General features: G+C 46.4%; 1 protein-coding gene across 2 annotated transcripts in view; it reads right to left on the bottom strand.

Annotated features, from left to right (window-relative positions):
* The window catches only part of LOC137527131 (cysteine-rich hydrophobic domain-containing protein 2-like), a 43,067-nt gene that overhangs the window by 21,446 nt on the left and 1,637 nt on the right, over positions 1-19,984 (bottom strand). For both annotated transcript variants that reach the window (XM_068247554.1, XM_068247555.1), the window contains exon 2: positions 10,111-10,165. In XM_068247554.1, the coding sequence (XP_068103655.1) occupies positions 10,111-10,165 (55 nt within the window). The remainder of the gene's footprint in view (positions 1-10,110; positions 10,166-19,984) is intronic.

The following is a 19,984-nucleotide window of genomic DNA, read 5'->3' as shown; positions in this document are numbered from 1 at the left end:
GGTGGATGTCTGAGGGAAGGCTTCCTCCAAGCGCTCAACAAGGGACAGCTGCAAATCCCTCATTTGTTGCGCACGGTCTCCTCCTGCAGGCAGGAACTGGCTGAGCTTCCCCTTCAGACGTGGGTCCAGCATCATGCAGATCCGGATGTCCTCCCTGTGCTTCATCTGGATCACCCTTGGGTCCTTGCGCAGGCACCTCAGCATGTGCGCTGCCATTGGGAAGAGTCTGGCCACGTCTGTTGGCACATCATCGGCAGCCCCAGAGCCGACATTGCTGTCCTCCTCTCCCTCCTCCACCTCATCCTCTCTCCACCCCCGCACCAGTCCAGCTGCGCTCTGCTGCTCCCTCTCATCAGCAGCAAGGTCAGGGACCTCCACCAACTCCAAGCCCTCCTCCTCCTCAGAAGTGGCCTGTGAAGCTGCCTGCAGCTCCTGCTGGTCCAAGGCTGCCGCTCCCTCTTCCACCAGTGCATACAGGGCCCTGTCCAGCACACACACCGAGGGGACCCACTCGCACACCATTGCATGGTCCCTGCTGACCATGTTGGTGGCCTGCAGGAAGGGTGCCAGGACTGAGCACACCTGCTGCATGTGCCCCCAGTCCTCTGTGGAGATGATGGACGGGAGGTTGGTGGCGGCACGCCCAGTTGCAGTGATGGAGGCAACTGTTGCACGTGCAAGGTACTGGCTGACAGCCTGCCTCTGTTCAACCAGACGCTCCAACATCGCCAGGGTGAAGTTCCAGCGAGTTGGAACATCGATCATGAGCCGGTGCTGTGGCAGGTGCAGCTCCTTCTGCACCTCTTTCAGGCTCGCTACGGCTGCAGGCGAGAGCCAGAAATGACGCACGACCTTCCTTGCTGCCTCAAGGAGTCTGTCCATCCCCTGGTAGGTCTGCAGGAACTTTTGGACTACCAGGTTCAGGACGTGCGCCAGGCAGGGGATGTGGGTCAGGTCTCCCCTGCTGATGGCAGCAACCAGGTTTGCCCCATTGTCGGACACCACCTCTCCGACTCTGAGGCCTCTGGGGGTCAGCCAATTCCTCTCCTGCTCTCGGAGTTTGGCCAGGACGTGGTTCGCCGTCAGTTTGGTCTTCCCCAGGCTGACCAATTCCAGCAGCGCTTGGCAGTGGCGGGGCTTCACGCTGCTGCTGAGACAGGGGGTTTGGGCTGGTGTGCCGGAGGATCGAAGCGGATCAGAGGAACCTGCTGCTGTTCCGCTGACCCTGCATGGTGGCACCACCCACTGCGTTGTTGGTGCTGCTGCTCTGACAGTGCCCGATGCTGCTCCCCCCTCACCCCCTTCCACCAAGCTGACCCAATGCGCGGTGAAGGACAGATAGCGGCCTGTCCCAAACCGGCTGCTCCATGAGTCCATGATGACGTGGACCCGTTGACCCACCGCGTGCTCCAGCCCTCTCCCGACATTGGCCATCACAGAGCAGTGAAGTGCAGGGATGGCCGTGCGTGCAAAAAAATGTCGGCTGGGGATTGGCCAATCGGGGGCTACACACATCAGGAGCGCACGCATGTCGCTCCCCTCCTGCACAAGGGAATAAGGCAGGAGTTGGGAGCACATGGCCCGTGCCAGCAAGCCGTTCAGCTGCCGCACGCGACGGCTGCTGGGAGGCAGAACCCTGACCACCCCCTGGAAGGTGTCGCTGAGCAGGGTCTGGCAAGGCCTTTTGCTGGCACGGGAAGCAGTGGAGGGAGCAAAGCAGGCCACTGAGGACTGGCTGCCAGAACAGGCCTCAGTGTGGCATCGCAGTGGTTGTGGGTCTGACACTGTCACTGCCAGCTTTCTTCAACTTCACGAACTCCTCATGCTCGTGAAAGTGTTTACCTGCAAGGTGGTTGAGCAGAGAGGTGGTGCCAAACGCAGAGGGCTCCTTCCCTCTGCTGAGCTGCTTGCGGCACTGGTTGCAGGTGGCATACTTGCACTCCAAATATGGAAGGGTGAAAAAATTCCATATTGGGGAGGTGAAGTTGCTCCTTCGGCTGGAAGGTGCTGCTGCCGCTGGTCTCCCTGTGGTGGTTGGGGGGGGGGGTTCTTGGTGCGGCTGGTGGTGGCACTGGCAGAGCGCAGAACTCGTCTCCTGATCAGCGCGCTGTGTGGCCTGCATACCACGCCCACTTGTGATCTTGCCCATGCCTGCGATGCTGATCCTTCTAGCAAAGCCCGCAGATGCATCATCCTCCTCCTCCTCCTCAGAGCTGATGACATCCCCACTCCCAGGACCTGGCACCCGGTCTTTGTCTTTGTCCTTCACCCTGTCATCATCATCCTCCCCCTTCGCAAACATGTCCTGCTGGGATCCCCCAAACTCCCCCTCTGCATGCATGGGCGGATGGACAGTCACCACTGTCTGACTGTCCAAAGCATCATCCCCCAAAGTGCCCATGAGCATTCCTTCCTCCGCCAATTCTTCCGCAACAGCATTCCATAACCCCACTGCGCTTGGGGATAACATGGTGCTGAGTGGCAGGGTGCTGATGTCGCCCGCTGGGGCTGGAGAACTGCACTCCTCCTCCTCCTCCTGCTCCCCAGGCAGTGCTGGTCGGCTGCTGCTGCTCTTGTGAACAGGAGTGGTGGCGGGGGTGGAGGACTCGGTTCCAGAGCTAATGGTGGCCTGCTCATCCACCATCAGTTCCACCACAGCGTCTGCGTCCTTCTCAATAGGACGGCTACGACCTGGCGGTGGGAGGACCATCTGGGCCACACGCTGCTGCGTCTCTGCAGCGTGACTCCCAGCTGTTGGGCGGCCAAGGCGTCCACGGCCAGTGGCTAATGGTGGAATAGCCACTGGTGCAGACGCAGAACTGCGCATGGTGGTGGTGGCGCGGCTGCCACGCCCACGACCTCCTCTCTTGGCGATGCCCTTGCTGCCCCTGCCCGAACCGCGGCTGCCAGTGCCAGACATTGTATATTTTTAATATTATACAAATGAAAAAAACAACAACTTATGTATGTAAAGGCGGGTGGGACAAGTGGGGTACTTTAATGGGGTGGGACTGGTGGTGGTGGGTGTGTGAGGTGACGGACAGGTGTACTCTACAGCAGAGATCGGTGTAGCGCTAACGAGAGAGTGCGCACTGCGCACACAAAGACCCTAGCTGACGCTGACTGACGGTGTCCCTATACACAGACTACAGTACAAGTCAGCAAATACACAATAGAAGTAATATATAAACAATAGGACAGGTGTAGCACTAACGAGAGGGTGCGGACAGCGCAGACGTGCACTGCGCACACAAAGACCCTAAGTAATGCGGTGACGGACGGTCCCTATACACAGACTAGAGTACAGTGCACTACAGTACTACTAACTAAACAATAGAAGAATCTAGCTAAATAATAGAACAGCTGTGACTAGATTACAGAGAGCAAATACATCAGGACAGGTATAGCAGTAAAGCTGGGCCTTGCTAACTACAAAATAGTACAAATCTATCTAACACAGAAGTAGTAGTAGTAGTAGTACAGGAGTAGAGTAGGACAGGTGAGAGCACAGGTAAGGTAAATAGAGACTAGAGCACAGAGCAGGGCAGGCTGCCTTGCCTAGGCACAGGGCCTAGCTGCTGGCTGCAGGCCTGCAGCAGCACCAGTGACAGTCTCTCTCCCTCCCTAGTCCCCCTAGTAATCACACAAACTAAACTGTAAAACCTAAATTGAGTATGTGCTTCAGGATATGAAATAACACTAGATGGTTTGTGTAATAAAGTAGTGTGATACAATCCAATATAAATTAGAGTTATATACGCGCTCTCTGTCTCAAAAACACAGGAGTATACAGTCTCACACCAAGTTTCCAATAAAGTCCTCAGACTGGTTCCTCAGGGTCCACCGTATTCCAGAAAACTGGCTCCTTAGTCCAGGACAATCATCCCAACATATAAATAGAAAGAAATAAAAAAACATAGCGTAATACTGCTTTCCTCCAATAACTCCTTCACCAGAAGAACTTTACACCGTGTGCCTTTAAGGATCACCTTCCAATCACCTGTGCCGGGACACAGCCCCCCAATGTGCCCGCACTCACCCTAGATATCCTCCAAAATCTCAAAAAGGTGATCCTTAAAGGCACACGGTGTAAAGTTCTTCTGGTGAAGGAGTTATTGGAGGAAAGCAGTATTACGCTATGTTTTTTATTTCTTTCTATTTATATGTTGGGATGATTGTCCTGGACTAAGGAGCCAGTTTTCTGGAATATGGTGGACCCTGAGGAACCAGTCTGAGGACTTTATTGGAAACTTGGTGTGAGACTGTATACTCCTGTGTTTTTGAGACAGAGAGCGCGTATATAACTCTAATTTACACAAACTAAACTGCCTAAAATACAATCTATCTACAATACAAAGCAATACAGTTGAATATCAAGTGTTGGAGTGTAAAAACGCTAGGTTTCGAACAATAGCAATGCACTTGCACACAGACAAAAAGCACTGGAGCAGTCTCTCAGTACTATCTGTCAGTAAGTTGGAAGCAGGACGAGTGAGGCAAGATGGCGTCCGCTATTTATAGAGGGGGGCTTGGCCAGGCTCCCCCTCTGTGATTGGCTGCAGTCAGAGGGCTGGGAGCCCTCTGATTTGCTTGTGAGGACTTGAGGTGACGTCTGTCGTGACGCTATCCGAGCTCGTGACGCTATCCGAGCTTGGATAGCTAGGATATCTCCGGATAGCTGCTTGCTATCCAAGTGTGCTCGGATAGCACAGCCCGGATAGCTAATACTATTCGAGATCGGTATTCGAGCTCGAATTGTGAATAAAGAGCTAGGATGAGCATCACTGCTAATAACTAATTACAGGTATAAAACTCTTGCCTGGCAGAGAACAGATTCTGAGCGCTGGGGACAGATACAAAAAAGCTGAGACATGAAAAAAATGACACCAACATTTTTAGCTTTTTGAGAGACTAGACTATGTGGGATTGTACGGATGTGGGATTGTATAAATGCCATATGTAGGAGTAGAAGGAAAGGTACAATTGTTTATCTCCGTTTATTTTCAGGTCAGGTTTGCTTTAAAGCTGAGCTCCAGGCAATAACATAGAAAAAAAAATCTTAATTACTGAGAGGTATCTCTAGCCCCTCAGTGGGTTGCAGATCTGGACTGTCCAATTAGCAGGCCGGATGATGGGCTCAGACCAGCAACAGATGAATGAAGGGAAGGGCACACAATATTGATGTACTGGCTGTTCTCTTTCTTTGCTAAGCCATATTACTCACAGGACAGAATTAGAAACTGTTTGACAGGCAAGACATTTTACGTATAATGCATTTTATAGCGTATTAACTAGCCACTCTGGGATACATCTTTACACACTTACAATATATTATGCATCTATATAGCACTGGCATTGTCCAGAGAGCATTGAGCAAACCATGTCACACACATACGTTCTGTAGTTTTCACACTTATTTTGTACGCCTCTACAATGCAAATATATTATGTCCTTCACACAGCTTTTCTCCTTTTCTTTCAAACACTAAAGGGGGTCATAATATTTTACGACAGGATGTGATGAGTGCAGCCAGCAGGCTAGATCTGAATTGTTAAGAGGACCAAAATCTCTACGCCCTATCAGTCACCTGTCATCTCTGCTGGGAAGACTAGAGACATGTTTTATGACTTGCAGCTCTGAACTGAGGCTTATCTCAGGGAGTTTGGCAGGAAACAATGGTGTTCTCCCTACAGGCTTATCAACTTGCTTGCCATCACCTAGAGCATGTTAAGGCAGATGGACTATAACATTTCAAACCAATTATCTTGTGGTTAATATATAGTGTACTTTTTTTTTTTTCTAACAATCAGATCACAAATAAAACAAAATGTTTTGTAAAAGTGTCACATTATGCCAACAATCTGAACCAGAATTAAGGAGACATTTACTCTCTGCCCCCCTATCTGAAGTGCATTCACCATATAGTATAACAGTTTATCAGGGTAATAATTCTCATCAAAATGTACAGCCTGGTGCAACATAAGTAGACAGACACACGCAACAGTCATTCAAGCTGGTTGAAGCTAACTGTACAATCTTACCAAAACATAAGACCAGTAAATTGGATGTAACCCAATATATTGTTCAGGTAGCCTCTTATACTACATAAATGTGGTGAGATCATACCTTTAGTGTATTGTCAGCATATTTTAAAAAATAGAGTTACAGGAAGTGGCTAGGGAACTGATTCACTGTCGGCAAATTTGCTGTGCGCTTGCAACTCATTGCAATTTTTCCAGTACTTCCACACAGGAAAAGTGCCTGTCACACAGTTGGCACAACATTGCAATGGAAACAGAGGCGCCAGCAGAGTAAAAATTGATCATAGGTAAAAACAGATAAAAGTTGGGAGGCAAGGGTGGACTTACCTCCCCAAAACCAAACACAACCACTATGTATGGTTTAAACAAGATTTAATTCGTACTCCAGAACAAATGCAACACGTTTTGCGGGTCTTTAGCCCGCTTCCTCGGGCAATAATAAAGATAGGAGTAACTCAGAAGTTGTGTAGTCAAGTACAGCGCCTCTGGCACAACATAGCTGCAAGAACTTGCCCACATTTGAGAGGGAATGAGGACCACATTTGAGAGGGAATGAGGACAGCCAGTGTGTTTGACTGGAGCTTCATTTCATTCTAAATGGGTTTAAGTCAGGGCTCTGTGCAACTTAGCCAATCTGTACTTCCAAAATCAGAACTTTGGACTTTTCTTTATGCTCACAGTGATTCTCAGTGAAAAAGAAAACATGCCAACGTTTAGCCCCTGAAGCATGTCCAACACCAACCCTCAGCTCCGGCAGCATGTGCTTTGCCAACCTTAAAGAAGAACTATCAAGGAAACTGTCCTTCTGACCTATTGAGCTTTTAGCCAGCAACAATAGAAAGTTTCTCTGATCACATACTGTGTGAAAAAAATGCTTTGTTTATAAACTTTTGTAACAGTTTGTGTCGTGTCAAAGCTAGAGCTGTACCATGTAGATGAGTTCCACTTCCATGTCACTATTCACATAGGAATGATTTACTGTTTGTTTCTGCACTGCCCGCACACACTGCTTTCTCACAGGTCATATGAGAACAGGGGCCATAAGCAATTCACTTTTTCTCCTGAGTTTAAGTCACCAGCAAGCAAGAAAATATTCAAATTTAATAGTACTTTTTCACCAACTTTTGGGTACATTTTCAATTGTAAAATGTTGAAAATTTAGAAGTGAAGATGAAAATGATCTAGGAGATAACTCAGGTGAAAAAAATTAATTGCATATGGGCCCAGGTGAGAGAATTTTCAGCTACACAAAAAAGGATCTGAAGGAGGAGGCTTACTTAATTCCTCTTTTTGCATGCAAGGCAGTGATAAGGCAGAGAGAGATACACAGAACCAGCTGAGGAGTTATTTACACACAGTTTGAAGCTACATTTCTGCTTTCTATCATTCTGAAGAGATTCCAGTAACAGGATTACTGCTAGTGAGGAGTTTCTGTATACTGGATGTGCTGGACACTGTACTCCATATTAATTCCCACAGTGAAACCGGTTCTCTGTAAAGGTCATATTTTCCTACCATCAAAAATGAAAAAAAGCCTTTGTATTGTTGCTAGTAATTACTGGAAATATATGTGGCATTTAGAATTTTAGTTAACTTTAATAGTTGTCCTTTAAGCACCTATGATTAAAGGGGTTCTCCGGTACCTTAAAAAAAAAAGCTAAAACTGACACTTACCTGGGACTTCTATCGGCCCCCTGCAGCTGTAATGTTCCGCGCCGTCCGCCTCCGATGCACCGTTCCCCGCTGGCACTGGGCTAATTATTCGTCTAACTAGACGAATAGAACTGCATGCTCGCTCCCATGTGCGGCAGTGGGAAAGAAGTTTTCTTGTACTACGCCTGCGCAGTAAGCTCCCGCTGACGTGCATGGGAGCGAGCATGCTCAGCCGCAGTTCAATTTGTCTAGTTAGACAAATAATTAGCCCGGTGCCGGTGGCAGGGAAAAGCGCATCGGAGGAGGACGGGACGGGACATTACAGCTGCAGGGAGCAGATAGAAGCCCCAGGTAAGTGTCAGTTTTAGCTTTTTTTAAAGGTACCGGAGAACCCCTTTAAGGACTGTGGTCAGGAACTTGTCAGATGTTACCATCTTGCTGGTTTGTTCCACAATTAAAAAAATTCTGATTTTGGGCACTGTGTGGATCAACCTCCTTTTACAACCTTCAATCCCTGCAGCCTGCCCAACCCAAACCTTTACCCCTAGATCATGTCCAACACTAATATTCACCAAACACGAAACTTGACTATACTCTCACACTATGCCTATTGCCAAACATGTTTTTATGTAAACAATAAAAAGCTTGTGCAGAAGTGATGAAATAATAGTGCCAAGAACAGGTCCTGTTCCACTGCGTTTGGGACTTTATTACTGTGTAGAGATGGTCAATGAGTTTGTCAATTGTGTGCAGCTTGGAACCAGGCAAGGCAAAAACCAGCAAGAAGTGCATTAGATAGCTCATCTCATTGACCATCTCTACCAGCTGTACGTAACCCCAATGGGAGATATTACTGCCTCCGCGATTTCAATGATTTGAGGAAAATAATACGTCTGAGATTTCTGTTACAATACAACCTCTACTCAGGTGGTTGATTTGTTTAAAGCAAACCTGAGCTGAAATTAACTTATGCATGTATAATAGCAATTATAAATAGAACACTCCTGCAGTCTCACACTGTCATTTTCAGCTTAAGAGAAGAGCTGCAATTGCAATGTGACATACTGTGTAAACAGCAGCCATGACAGTGTGAGGTAGAATCTAGTTTATTCATCATCCAGTAGAGAGCATTAGTTACCATATGAATATTCAGAACTATGTCCTTATAAAATGGTTTTGCCTTTAGATTACTTTTCAGTAAAACTTGCTCATTAACAGACAAAGCGCAGTTCAGTATGTTGGGGGGACATTTTTTCAGGGCTGTGGAGTCAATACAATAATCTTCTGACTCCAACTCCCCAGTCTATGAAACCATGACTTCGACTCCACAGCCCTGCATTTTTTGCTATTTTAATAGCAGCTGAAGATGTCAGCACTTATTTATAAGGTATTTATTCATATTTTCAGTAGTCTAAAACATTGGTTCTCAACATCATCGTAGCATGTACCCCTTTATGAATGTTAGGGTTTACCATGTATATTCTGTGTTTAATTACATCATCTTGAGTACCCGACACACTTATGCTTTTTAGGAATACTATTACTTATGTATAAATGGTTTCCAAAACTTCCCTCATGTTTTTATTGTGTAATAATACATATTCCAATTTGTTTAGGTATAGTTATTTATTTTTAAATTTCAAAACATAATTAACTGTGAAAAGGTCAAATATATTGGTAGGTGAACAGAGGCGCCAGAAGGATAAAAGTACATAAAATGTTTAAAAAATTGCTGGGAGGAAGTGGTGGACTTGCCTCCGTTAAAGCAGACACCAAGGACTGTAAATATATAGATATACACATTTATTGAAAATACCCCAAAGATGCAACACGTTTCGCGGGCACAGCCCACTTCTTCAGGCAATAAGCAGGGGATAAACAACAGCAATTCAGTTATAGCAAGCAGACCACCTCTGTCGCCCGCGAAACGCGTTGCATCTTTGGAGTATTTTCAATAAATGTGTATATCTATATATTTACAGTCCTTGGTGTCTGCTTTAACGGAGGCGAGTCCACCACTTCCTCCCAGCAATTTTTTAAAAATTGTATGTACTTTAATCCTTCTGGCGCCTCTGTTCACCTACCAATATATTTGAGTCCACCCCAGGTGGAGGGGTGATCTACCCCCTTTCTTCCTATCTACAGAGAGCGACTTCTTAATCCTGAGTGAGGACAGGTCTAATCTCCTCACCTGCCTAATGAGTGGTTACCTAGGTGGTAACCCGTGTTTGTGAGTATTACCATCTCACTGTTTTATTTATCCAATCAATTTTGACATACTACACCATATTGGGCTCTCGATTTCTCTTCAACTTTTGTGAAAAGGTCAAGTACTCGCTGACCCCATTATAAGTCCCCACCTGGGGTACCCATGTCACCTGTTGAAAATCTAGGGTCTATAACAAAGACAGCTTACCTTTCCTGTCAAAACAGAGGGGAATTCTGATTCAAACTTGTTGCTTAAACCAAACCTAGAACAAACAAAAAACAAAACAATTTTCAGACAAAATAACTTGGATGACATGAATTGTAACTACACAAGTGCTTAAAAGCACTTACAACCAGGGACGGATCTAGGGGGAGGGGGCGAGCAGGTATCTTGCCCCAGGCGCAGTTTGTTGAATTCTTAAAAAGGCGGCAAAATGAATGTCAGTTTAGGCGCCAAAACCTGACCTTGCCCCAGGCGCAACTTGGTCTTGATCCGTCCCTGCTTACAACCATGATGAAATATTTTTTAATTACATATTTATTAAATAAAGATATCTCCCAGAATAAAATACACTATACATTACTTTTTCCAATGACAATCACTTAAGGGGCCCATACACTCAGCCGATTTACTGGCCGACCGATCGATCCCGATCGATCGATTGATCGTTTGCAAATCGGTTGGCCAATCGACCGATCGATGGCCGATTTCGATGGATTTCCATCGAACTGGCAGGGTGGAAAATTTAGGTCGATCTGATGAGATTGCTTATCAGTTTGCATTGGCCTTAATGGAAATCTGATGGCAAAAAAATGCCATCAGATCGAATTTCAATAGATTTCAAACTGAAATCTATTGGAATTCTATCCTGGTAAAAAATGTTCTAAAAACGCATCAGATAGATCATCAGATGCATTTCTTATCTATCTGCTGCCAATCTGACGAGTGTATGGGCACCTTTACAGTGAGTAGTGGAGATCTGACAGATTTTGGACTGTTCATCTCCTCATGGGCACTTCCTGAACAGCAGTTGCTCAGTCCAACTGCCAAAACAGTGTGTAAACAAGTAGGGAGGCTCTATATGATCTTTGTATAGAGCTTGTCCAGGGAGAACCTTTGTAAAGAATGAAGTTAATACCGAGAATTCCCCATAAGAAGATGGACTGGTCCAAAATCTGTCAGATTTTTACTACCTACTGTAAAAGACAGCAAAGTAGGAAAAAAGTACGGTAATTACTTTCTATATTCACATAATGTAAACTTTACATACAATACAGACTGAACAGGGTGCAAGGTGGCTCTCCAGATTTCTATTATCAGAGTACATGTCAAATGATAATGCAAGGTCTTTCTTGCAACAGATGGTCCCAGCATGTCTTTGGGTACAGTAGAGAAGAATTAAAGTCAAAGTCTATCCTGTGGTGAAAAAGTCACTTTGACTTTCCTGTGCTATACACATAGCTTTTAGTTCATATATTCAGTGCTTGTGGGTCTGGTGTAATGGTGTCATGGCCATGCTTCCTGTGTACAGCCAGAGGACCTGGAAGCAACACCCATCCAGGTGCATTCCATGCACCAATGGCGGGGAGGAACAGGTAATCTGTAATACCTTCTCTATTTACAATAATGAAAGGTGGGGCTCCGCATTTTTCAAAGGTGCATAAACTTAAGTCATTAATGGGCATATAAATAGGACAGTATTGTTTTGCCAATTAGAAATAGTTTTCGTTATATCCGGAAACTGTTAAACCAAGCCTCGCTTGCTCTTAACCAGCCGACGGGAAGAGGCGTCGCTAGAGACTGTCGTCAAGGGGACGTCACAGGACCCGTTGAGTGGTGAGTACGCAGCTTAAAAAGACCAAGCAGCTTATCTGCACACTGATCAGTGTAAACTGTTAAGCTGGCCATACACTAGTCGATTTTTTCCATTGATACCCAGACAATTGGATTGAATCTGCTAAAAAGCCCCAACAAATCAGTTGAATCAATTGAATTGGTCAATCATACCAGATGGCAGATGTCGACTAGCAGTGAGTCAGGAGTGGTGGCAGACTGACAACCCATATTGTTTTGCAGTGCAACGCTGCGGTTAGATAGATTTTTTTAAATAGATTTCATGCTAAAATCTATTAAAAATCTCTGTGCAGTATGTGGAGGGATTTCATCAGATAGATCATTTTCTGATCAGATTATGATCTGAGTTGGATCTATCTCTTTATTCCTCTTCACCTGAGTCTATTAAATCCAGGGCTGTGGAGTCGGTCCACAAATCCACCGACTCCGACTCCTCAGTTTAGAATTCCACCGACTCCGACTCCGACTCCGACTCCTCTAATTTGCATATTACAATTTTGTTGATTAAAAGTATGTAACATGAAATTCGTCTCTTAACTGCCAACGCTTAGGAATTTTACAAGACAACTGAAGTGAGAAGGATATGTAGACTACTATATTTATTCCCTTTAGACTAAAACTAGTCCTTGGTAAGAGTACTTGTAAAAGGTACAAACCGGAACAAAGAACCTCTATCAGGCCCTAGGCAATGTAAGTGTGGGTACATGTAAGAATGATGTGCAGGTACTCTGCAGGGGAATGAGGAGATTGTAAACAGACAACACCTCTGTGTTCAATGTGCACAGCATTCTCAGTGGATTCCCTGCAGCTCTGTGGGGAGTGCATATGTAGAGTATAGTACTACTGTGTAACAAAGTAAACCTGAGATAGATGAAATTAAAGTTTTATACATACCTGGGGCTTCCTCCAGCCGCCTTCAGGATAATCAGTCCCTCGATGTCCTCCTCCACCACCTGGATCTTCTGCTATAAGTCCAGGTACTTGAGCCAGTCAGGCGTAGTGCGCATGCACACACTCCGCCGCCAGGAGCATACTACACCTGTGCAGCACTATTGCGCAGGTGCAGAATGTTCCTGGCTGTGGGAGCGGCATGCGACCGGACAGCGCTGACTGGCTGAATTACCAGGACTCATAGCAGAAAATCCGGGTGGTGGAGGACAGCGAGGGACTGATTAGCCTGAAGGGGGCTGGAGGAAGCCCCAGGTATGTATAAAACTTTACTTTTCATCCATTTCAGTTACCCTTTAATTTGTAGTCACCAAACCAAATTTTAACAACATATCAAATTATTTGATTTCATCAGCAAAGGGAGTGCATACATTTGCATAAATCAGCATCAATGCAGAATTATTTCCATCTTGTTGACCATCTCTATTAGTGGCACAGCTACACATCAGGCTTTATTCTTACAGCATAGATGTTATTTAGTATATATGAGATTCCTGTGTACACATCATATATACAGTCACAATCAGATATGTATATCTGACCTTAAAAATACGGGGACTGCTTTATTGAAGCAGCACAAGTAACTAATTTTGACTGGTTTATTTCATTTTTGTGGACTAAGCACAGCTATTACTGTATATATACATTATTTTTAATGACTATTATCTGAGAAATAGAACATTTTATCATATTTTCTATTTTCATTAGTTACAAATTCATTAGGAGTCGGAGTCGGAGTCGGTGCATTTTTTCCCGACTCCGACTCCGACTCCAGGCACCCAAAATTGCCCGACTCCACGACTCCGACTCCGACTCCACAGCCCTGATTAAATCCTTTTAGTATCTGTGGACAAAGAATTAGAACAGTGACTAAAACTGTGGCAAACACTGGGGAGACTATGGAAGAAATGATAAGAGGCGAGTGAGTGAATGTGTGTGTGTGTTGAAGACAGCTAAGCTACTGTCTATTTATTATTTATATAGTGCCGACATCTTCAACAGCTCTTTTACAGAGTATATATAGTTGTGTCACCAACTGTCCCTCACAGCGGCTCATAACAAAATTCCTACCATAGTCATATGTCAATAATGCTGGGAATACATGGCTCGATTTTCGCGCTCGATTCCACGCCCGATCGTTTTTAACGCTCCATTTTACGGGCGATTCTCTTATCTTTTGCTCGTTTTTCTTATCTTTTTCCATTGTCTCCCATTCAGAATTGAGCACGGAAACGATCGGGCAAGAGATCGGACATGTCGGAAATTATCAATTGAGCCATCTAAATGGCTCTAAATCGAGCCGTGCATTCCCAGCATTAGTCTAGGGCCAATATGAAAGGAGAAGCCAATGACCTAAATCTGTATGTTTTTGGGATGTGGGAGGAAGGAGTGCTCAGAGGAAACTCATGCAGACACAGGAATTGCACACAAACCCTGCGCAGATAGTTCTCTGGCTGCGTTTCAAACCGGGGACACTGTGATAATTGGCAGTGGGACATATTGGAAAATTCACAAAGATTACTTATTCTTCACCTTAACTGTAAAGGTGACCATACATCTAGTGACGTTGCGGATCAATCAAAAATCAGTGCTGCAACAAGCAGGCCCAATTGATCATTCGTCGAATGTATCTATCGAACAAGCTGGAAAATCTTGATCCAACATGGTCACTTACCTATCCAGCTGGTGCACTCCGTGTCCTCCATCTTAAATCATCGATGGACCCCTCTTCACTGCTTGACCCTGGTGTGCCACCAGGTCACGCAGTGAAAGGGCGCCAGTGAGGATGCAAGAAGAAAGAGACTCAAGACTAAGGACTCTGATTGCACCGGCTGGATAGGTAAGAGCTTACACTTGTAGTTATTACTTGTGGTACACTATTTTTCAGTTCTACATTTATACAGTTCAGTGAGCTGGAACGTTTATTTAGGTGCAATAACAACAGATACTTGTCACGCAGTTGCTATTCTGCTTCATAGTAAATTGTAATGTGCTCAGGACACCTGTACGCCTGTGGTCTCACTGCATTGCAGCTAGTTCCATACCAGAAAATATGGTATTTGCTTTTAAACAATGCAATTCATCTAGCTGTCCTGCTGATCTGCTGCCTCTAAAACTTTTAGCCATAGATCCTAAATAGTTGTAATCGCTAAGATCGCACACCAAAAAGGAGAGAGGGGAAAGGGAGTAGAAGTTTTATACATACCTGGGCCTTCCTCCAGCCCTCTCCACCTCTTGTATGCTCAGGTAGATGCCCCGATATCTTCAGCCAGTAGGTGCAGTCCACCCACATGCACTCCCGCAGCTGGGAGTGTTCTGTGCCTGTGCAGGCACAGAACGCTCCTAGTGACAGGAGCAGGACGAGGCGTGCGCACAGTAAGCCCCGACTAGCAAAAGATAACAGAGCATCCAGGAGGATGAGTATGGCAGCGAGGGAGCGATCTGTGTGGAGGGGGCTAGAGCAAGCCCCAGGTATGTATGAAACTTTCACTCCTTATTGTTTCAAGTTTACTTAAAAGCACCCTCTGAAGTCAACCCAGATACCTTCGGGCAGGGCTGTGGAGTCGGAGTCGTGGAGTTGGAGCAATTTTGGGTGCCTGGAGTCGGGAAAAAATGCACCGACTCCGAATGAATTTGTAACTGTAATTAAAATAGAAAATATGATAAAATGTTCTATTTCTCAGATAATAGTCATTAAAAATAATGTATATATACAGTAATAGCTGTGTTCAGTCCACAAAAATGAAATAAACCAAGCAAAATTAGTTACTTGTGCTGCTTCAATAAAGCAGTCCCGTATTTTTAAAGTCAGATATACATATCTGATTGTGACTGTACAGTATATATGATGTGTACACAGGAATCTCATATATGTTACGGCCAGAACCCGAAGTGTGGCCACTTCGCGTTCTGACCAGCCACTTTGGGTTCTGGCCGGCCAATGTGCGAAGCGGCCGCAGCGCAGCGGCAAATGTTAGAAATGTTATGTTTACGCAGTCTCGCTGCAGCCAAATTTATTACAACTTGCTTAATTTAACCTCCTTGCCGGTTATCCCGAGCTCAGCTCGGGGTAACCTGCGCAGGAGGATATCTCAGGCCCCGCTGGGCCGATTTGCATAATTTTTTTTTTGTTACAAGCAGCTAGCACTTTGCTAGCTGCTTGTAACTTCCGATCGCCGCCGCTCGCCGCCGATCCGCCGCAATCCGCCGCGCCGAGTCGCTCCCCCCCGCCCCAGAGCCCTGCGCTGCCTGGCCAATCAGTGCCAGGCAGCGTTGAGGGGCGGATCGGGATTCCCTATGACGTACCGACGTCCATGACGTCGGTGACGTCATCCCGCCCCGTCGCCATGGCGACCGGGGAAGCCCTGCAGGAAATCCCGTTCTCAACGGGATTCCCTGCATACTCTGATCGCCGAAGGCGATCGGAGTGGGTGGGGGGATGCCGCCGCTTAGCGGCTATCACGTAGCGAGCCCTTGGCTCGCTACATGATTTAAAAAAAAAAAAATTAAAAAAAATGTGCGGCGCTGCCTCCTTGCCGGATTTTTTAGACCGGCAAGGAGGTTAATTAAATATAACCGGCGGCAATGTAATAGATGAAGCCGCCGGATTTCGCACTGCCTCTCTCCTCTCCCCGATCCCCCCCCCCCCCGCCTCCCATACAATAAGTAGCAGCCGGCGGGGACACGCGTGTCCCGAGAGTCGTTCGTCGCAGCAAGGGAATCCTGCCGTTCCTGCAGAGCGGGTGCTGGCAGAAGCAATGTCTGCAGCCTCCCCGCTCTGCTGCGACGAACGACTCTCCGGCTGCATGTCCCCGGCTGCTACGTATATTGTATGGGAGGCGGGGAGAGGAGAGAGAGAGGGGGGGGGGGGGGGGGAGGGTTCGGAGAGAGGCAGTGCGAAAGCCGGCGGCTTCATCGATTACATTGCCGTCGGCTATATTTAATTAAATTAAGCAAGTTGTAATAAATTTGGCCGCAGCGAGACGGCGTAAACATTACATTTCTAACATTGGCCGCTGCGCTGCGGCCACGTCGCACATTGGCCGGCCAGAACCCGAAGTGGCTGGCCAGAACGCGAAGTGGCCACACTTCGGGTTCTGGCCGTAACATATATATACTAAATAACGTCTATGCTGTAAGAATAAAGCCTGATGTGTAGCCGTGTCACTAATAGAGATGGTCAATGAGATGGAAATAATTCTGCATTGATGCTGGTTTATGCAAATGTATGCACTCCCTTTGCTCATGAAATCAAATAATTTGATATGTTAAAATTTGGTTTGGTGACTAAGGCCCGGTTCACATTAGCGGTGGCTATCCGGAATCGCCGTGCCGGAGCCGCACCGCATGCGGAACGGACAAAACGGACGCACGGCATAGCAATGTAAGTCTATGCCACCGTTCACATGCGTCCGTTTCGTCCGGACCGGAGCCGGACCGGATCCGGACTCCGGCGTCCGTTCCAACATGCGCTATTTTTTGGTCCGGCTCCTCCGGCAGCCGTATCCGGGGCGGAGCCGGACTGCACCATCCGGCCAATACAAATCAATGAGAACCGGATAGCGCACAACACACTGGCTAAAAATCCGGATGTTCTACCCCACTTCCTATGAGGATTGTTGCGGCGATATTGGATCGGGGACACATGGGCAAGCATTTTGGAGTGGAGCAGCACGAGCTGGAGATGTTGGCAGCATGTTGGAGGTGGAGGTGAGTGCTAAACAGCGGAGGGCCTGATTCCACAGGTCCCCCTTCTGCTGACCTCCCAGACCCCAACATTTTTTTTGTTTTTTACGTAACTTTTGCCAAACGGATCCGGATCACATCCTGATGAACACCTGATGCAACCTGACCGGATCCGGATCGGATCCGGATCAGAACCGTACGGTTCCGGTCCGGATCCGGTCAGGTCATCCGGTCCGTTTGGCAGACAACCGCAAGTGTGAACGGGGCCTTAAACCAAATGAATTAAAGGGTACCTGAGGCAAATTAAAAGAAAAGCTTTATACATACCTGGGGCTTCCTCCAGCCCCCTTCAGGCCATTCGGTCCCTCGCTGTCCTCCTCCGCCACCTGGATCTTCTGCTATGAGTCCAGGTAATTCAGCCAGTCAGAGCAGTCTGGATACGTGCCGTTTCCACAGCCAGGAGCGTTCTGCACCTGCACAATAGTGCTGCGCAGGTGTAGTATGCTCCCGGCGGCGGAGTGTGTGCATGCGCACTACACCAGACTGGTTCAAGTACCTGGACTCATAGCAGAAGATCCAGGTGGCGGAGGAGGACAGCGAGGGACTGATTAGCCTGAAGGGGGCTGGACGAAGCCCCAGGTATGTATAAAACTTTAAAGAGAATCTGTATTGTTAAAATCGCACAAAACTAAACATACCAGTGTGTTAGGGGACATCTCCTATTATCCTCTGTCACAATTTCACCGCTCCCCGCCGCATTAAAAGTAGTCAAAAACAGTTTTAAAAAGTTTGTTTATAAACAAACAAAATGGCCACCAAAACAGGAAGTAGGTTGATGTACAGCAGGGGTCCCCAAACATTTTGGGTCGAGGGCCGGGTCAACATACTTCAAACTGCTGGGGGCCGGAGTATACATGAAATGATGTAGAAGTCTTTGCGGTCAGACAGTGTACCCAGGTGACAACCTGCAGTCCAATTGGACAGCAGTGTCACCTGATGTGGAATTTGATTGGAAACCAGTGAATTACTGCTTTCTAGCTTCCATGTGGATGGGTGGTGCCAGCACTGCTAATCTATATACACACGAACAATTTTTAAAAATGTAGCTGACCGCATCTATAAGTAATACATTTTGTGTGTGGGGGGCCGGTAAAAAAGCCTTAGGGGGCCACATTCGGCCCGCGGGCCTTAGTTTGAGGACCACTGATGTACAGCATGTCCACACATAGAAAATACATCCATACACAAGCAGGCTGTATACAGCCTTACTTCTGAATCTCAAGAGATCACTTGTGTGTGTTTACCTTCTGTCCCCAGCTTCTCTCATGCACTGAACATTACAGGCTTCCTGCAGACAGCTCTACCTATGTCGTTAATTCCTCAGTATGTGACAGACCAGCTCCTTTCACAGCCTCCAGAGGAGGATTTTTATCCAGCTCTCTTCTATCACTGATAAGATAGCAGAGAAGCTGCTGGCTTATGTAAATAAAACACACACTAGAGTGTGCATAGAGGAACAGTTCAACACTGAAGAACTTGGCAGCCTTCCAGACACAGGCCGACAAGTCTGACAGGGGAAAGATACATTGATTTATTACAGAGATGGTTATAGTAGAAAGAGCTACAGTAAGCCAGAACACATAAGAATAGGTTTAGGAACTTGTGGGATGGTAGAAAAAACGTAATTTTTGTTACAGAGTCACTTTAATTCCATCTGTCTCAGGTTTACTTTGTTACACAGTAGTACTATACTCTACATATGCACTCCCCACAGAGCTGCAGGGAAACCACTAAGAATGTTGTGCACATTGAACACAGAGGTGTTGTCTATCACCCATAAACCTGGTTCAGATTGTGCATGAAGAATGTGTAATAGAGGAAGAATCTCCTCACTCCCCTGCAGAGTACCTGCACATCATTCTTACATGTACCCATAGTTACATTGCCTAGGGCCTGATCCATGTTCCAGATGTGTAATAGAGGAAGAATCTCCTCATTCCCCTGCAGAGTACCTGCACATCATTCTTACATGTACCCACAGTTACATTGCCTAGGGCCTGATCCATGTTCCATTGTGTAATAGAGGAAGAATCTCCTCATTCCCCTGCAGAGTACCTGCACATCACTCTTACATGTACCCACAGTTACATTGCCTAGGGCCTGATAGATGTTCTTTGTTCCGGTCTGTACCTTTTACAAGTACTCTTACCAAGGACTAGTTTTAGTCTAAAGGGAATAAATATAGTAGTCTACATATCCTTCTCACTTCAGTTGTCTTGTAAAATTCCTAAGCGTTGGAAGTTAAGAGACGAATTTCACGTTACATACTGTTAATCAACAAAATTGTAATATGCAAATTAGAGGAGTCGGAGTCGAGAAGTCGGAGTCGGTGGAATCCTAAACTGAGGAGTCGGAGTCGGTGGATTTTTGGACCGACTCCACAGCCCTGCCTTCAGGGTACACGTACCATGTGTTGAGATGACACAGGTAAAAAGGGTGGCAAACATTTGGGCACCACCATACACTGTAATGTGAATTACGGCTATACCAGCATAAGGCCTGCTTTTTGCTATGCTATAGTGGTACTGTGTCA

Source organism: Hyperolius riggenbachi, chromosome 8 (assembly GCF_040937935.1).
Source record: "Hyperolius riggenbachi isolate aHypRig1 chromosome 8, aHypRig1.pri, whole genome shotgun sequence".
Taxonomy (NCBI): domain Eukaryota; kingdom Metazoa; phylum Chordata; class Amphibia; order Anura; family Hyperoliidae; genus Hyperolius; species Hyperolius riggenbachi.
Note: the sequence above shows the minus strand (reverse complement) of the source record. Positions and strands in the feature narration are given on the sequence as shown.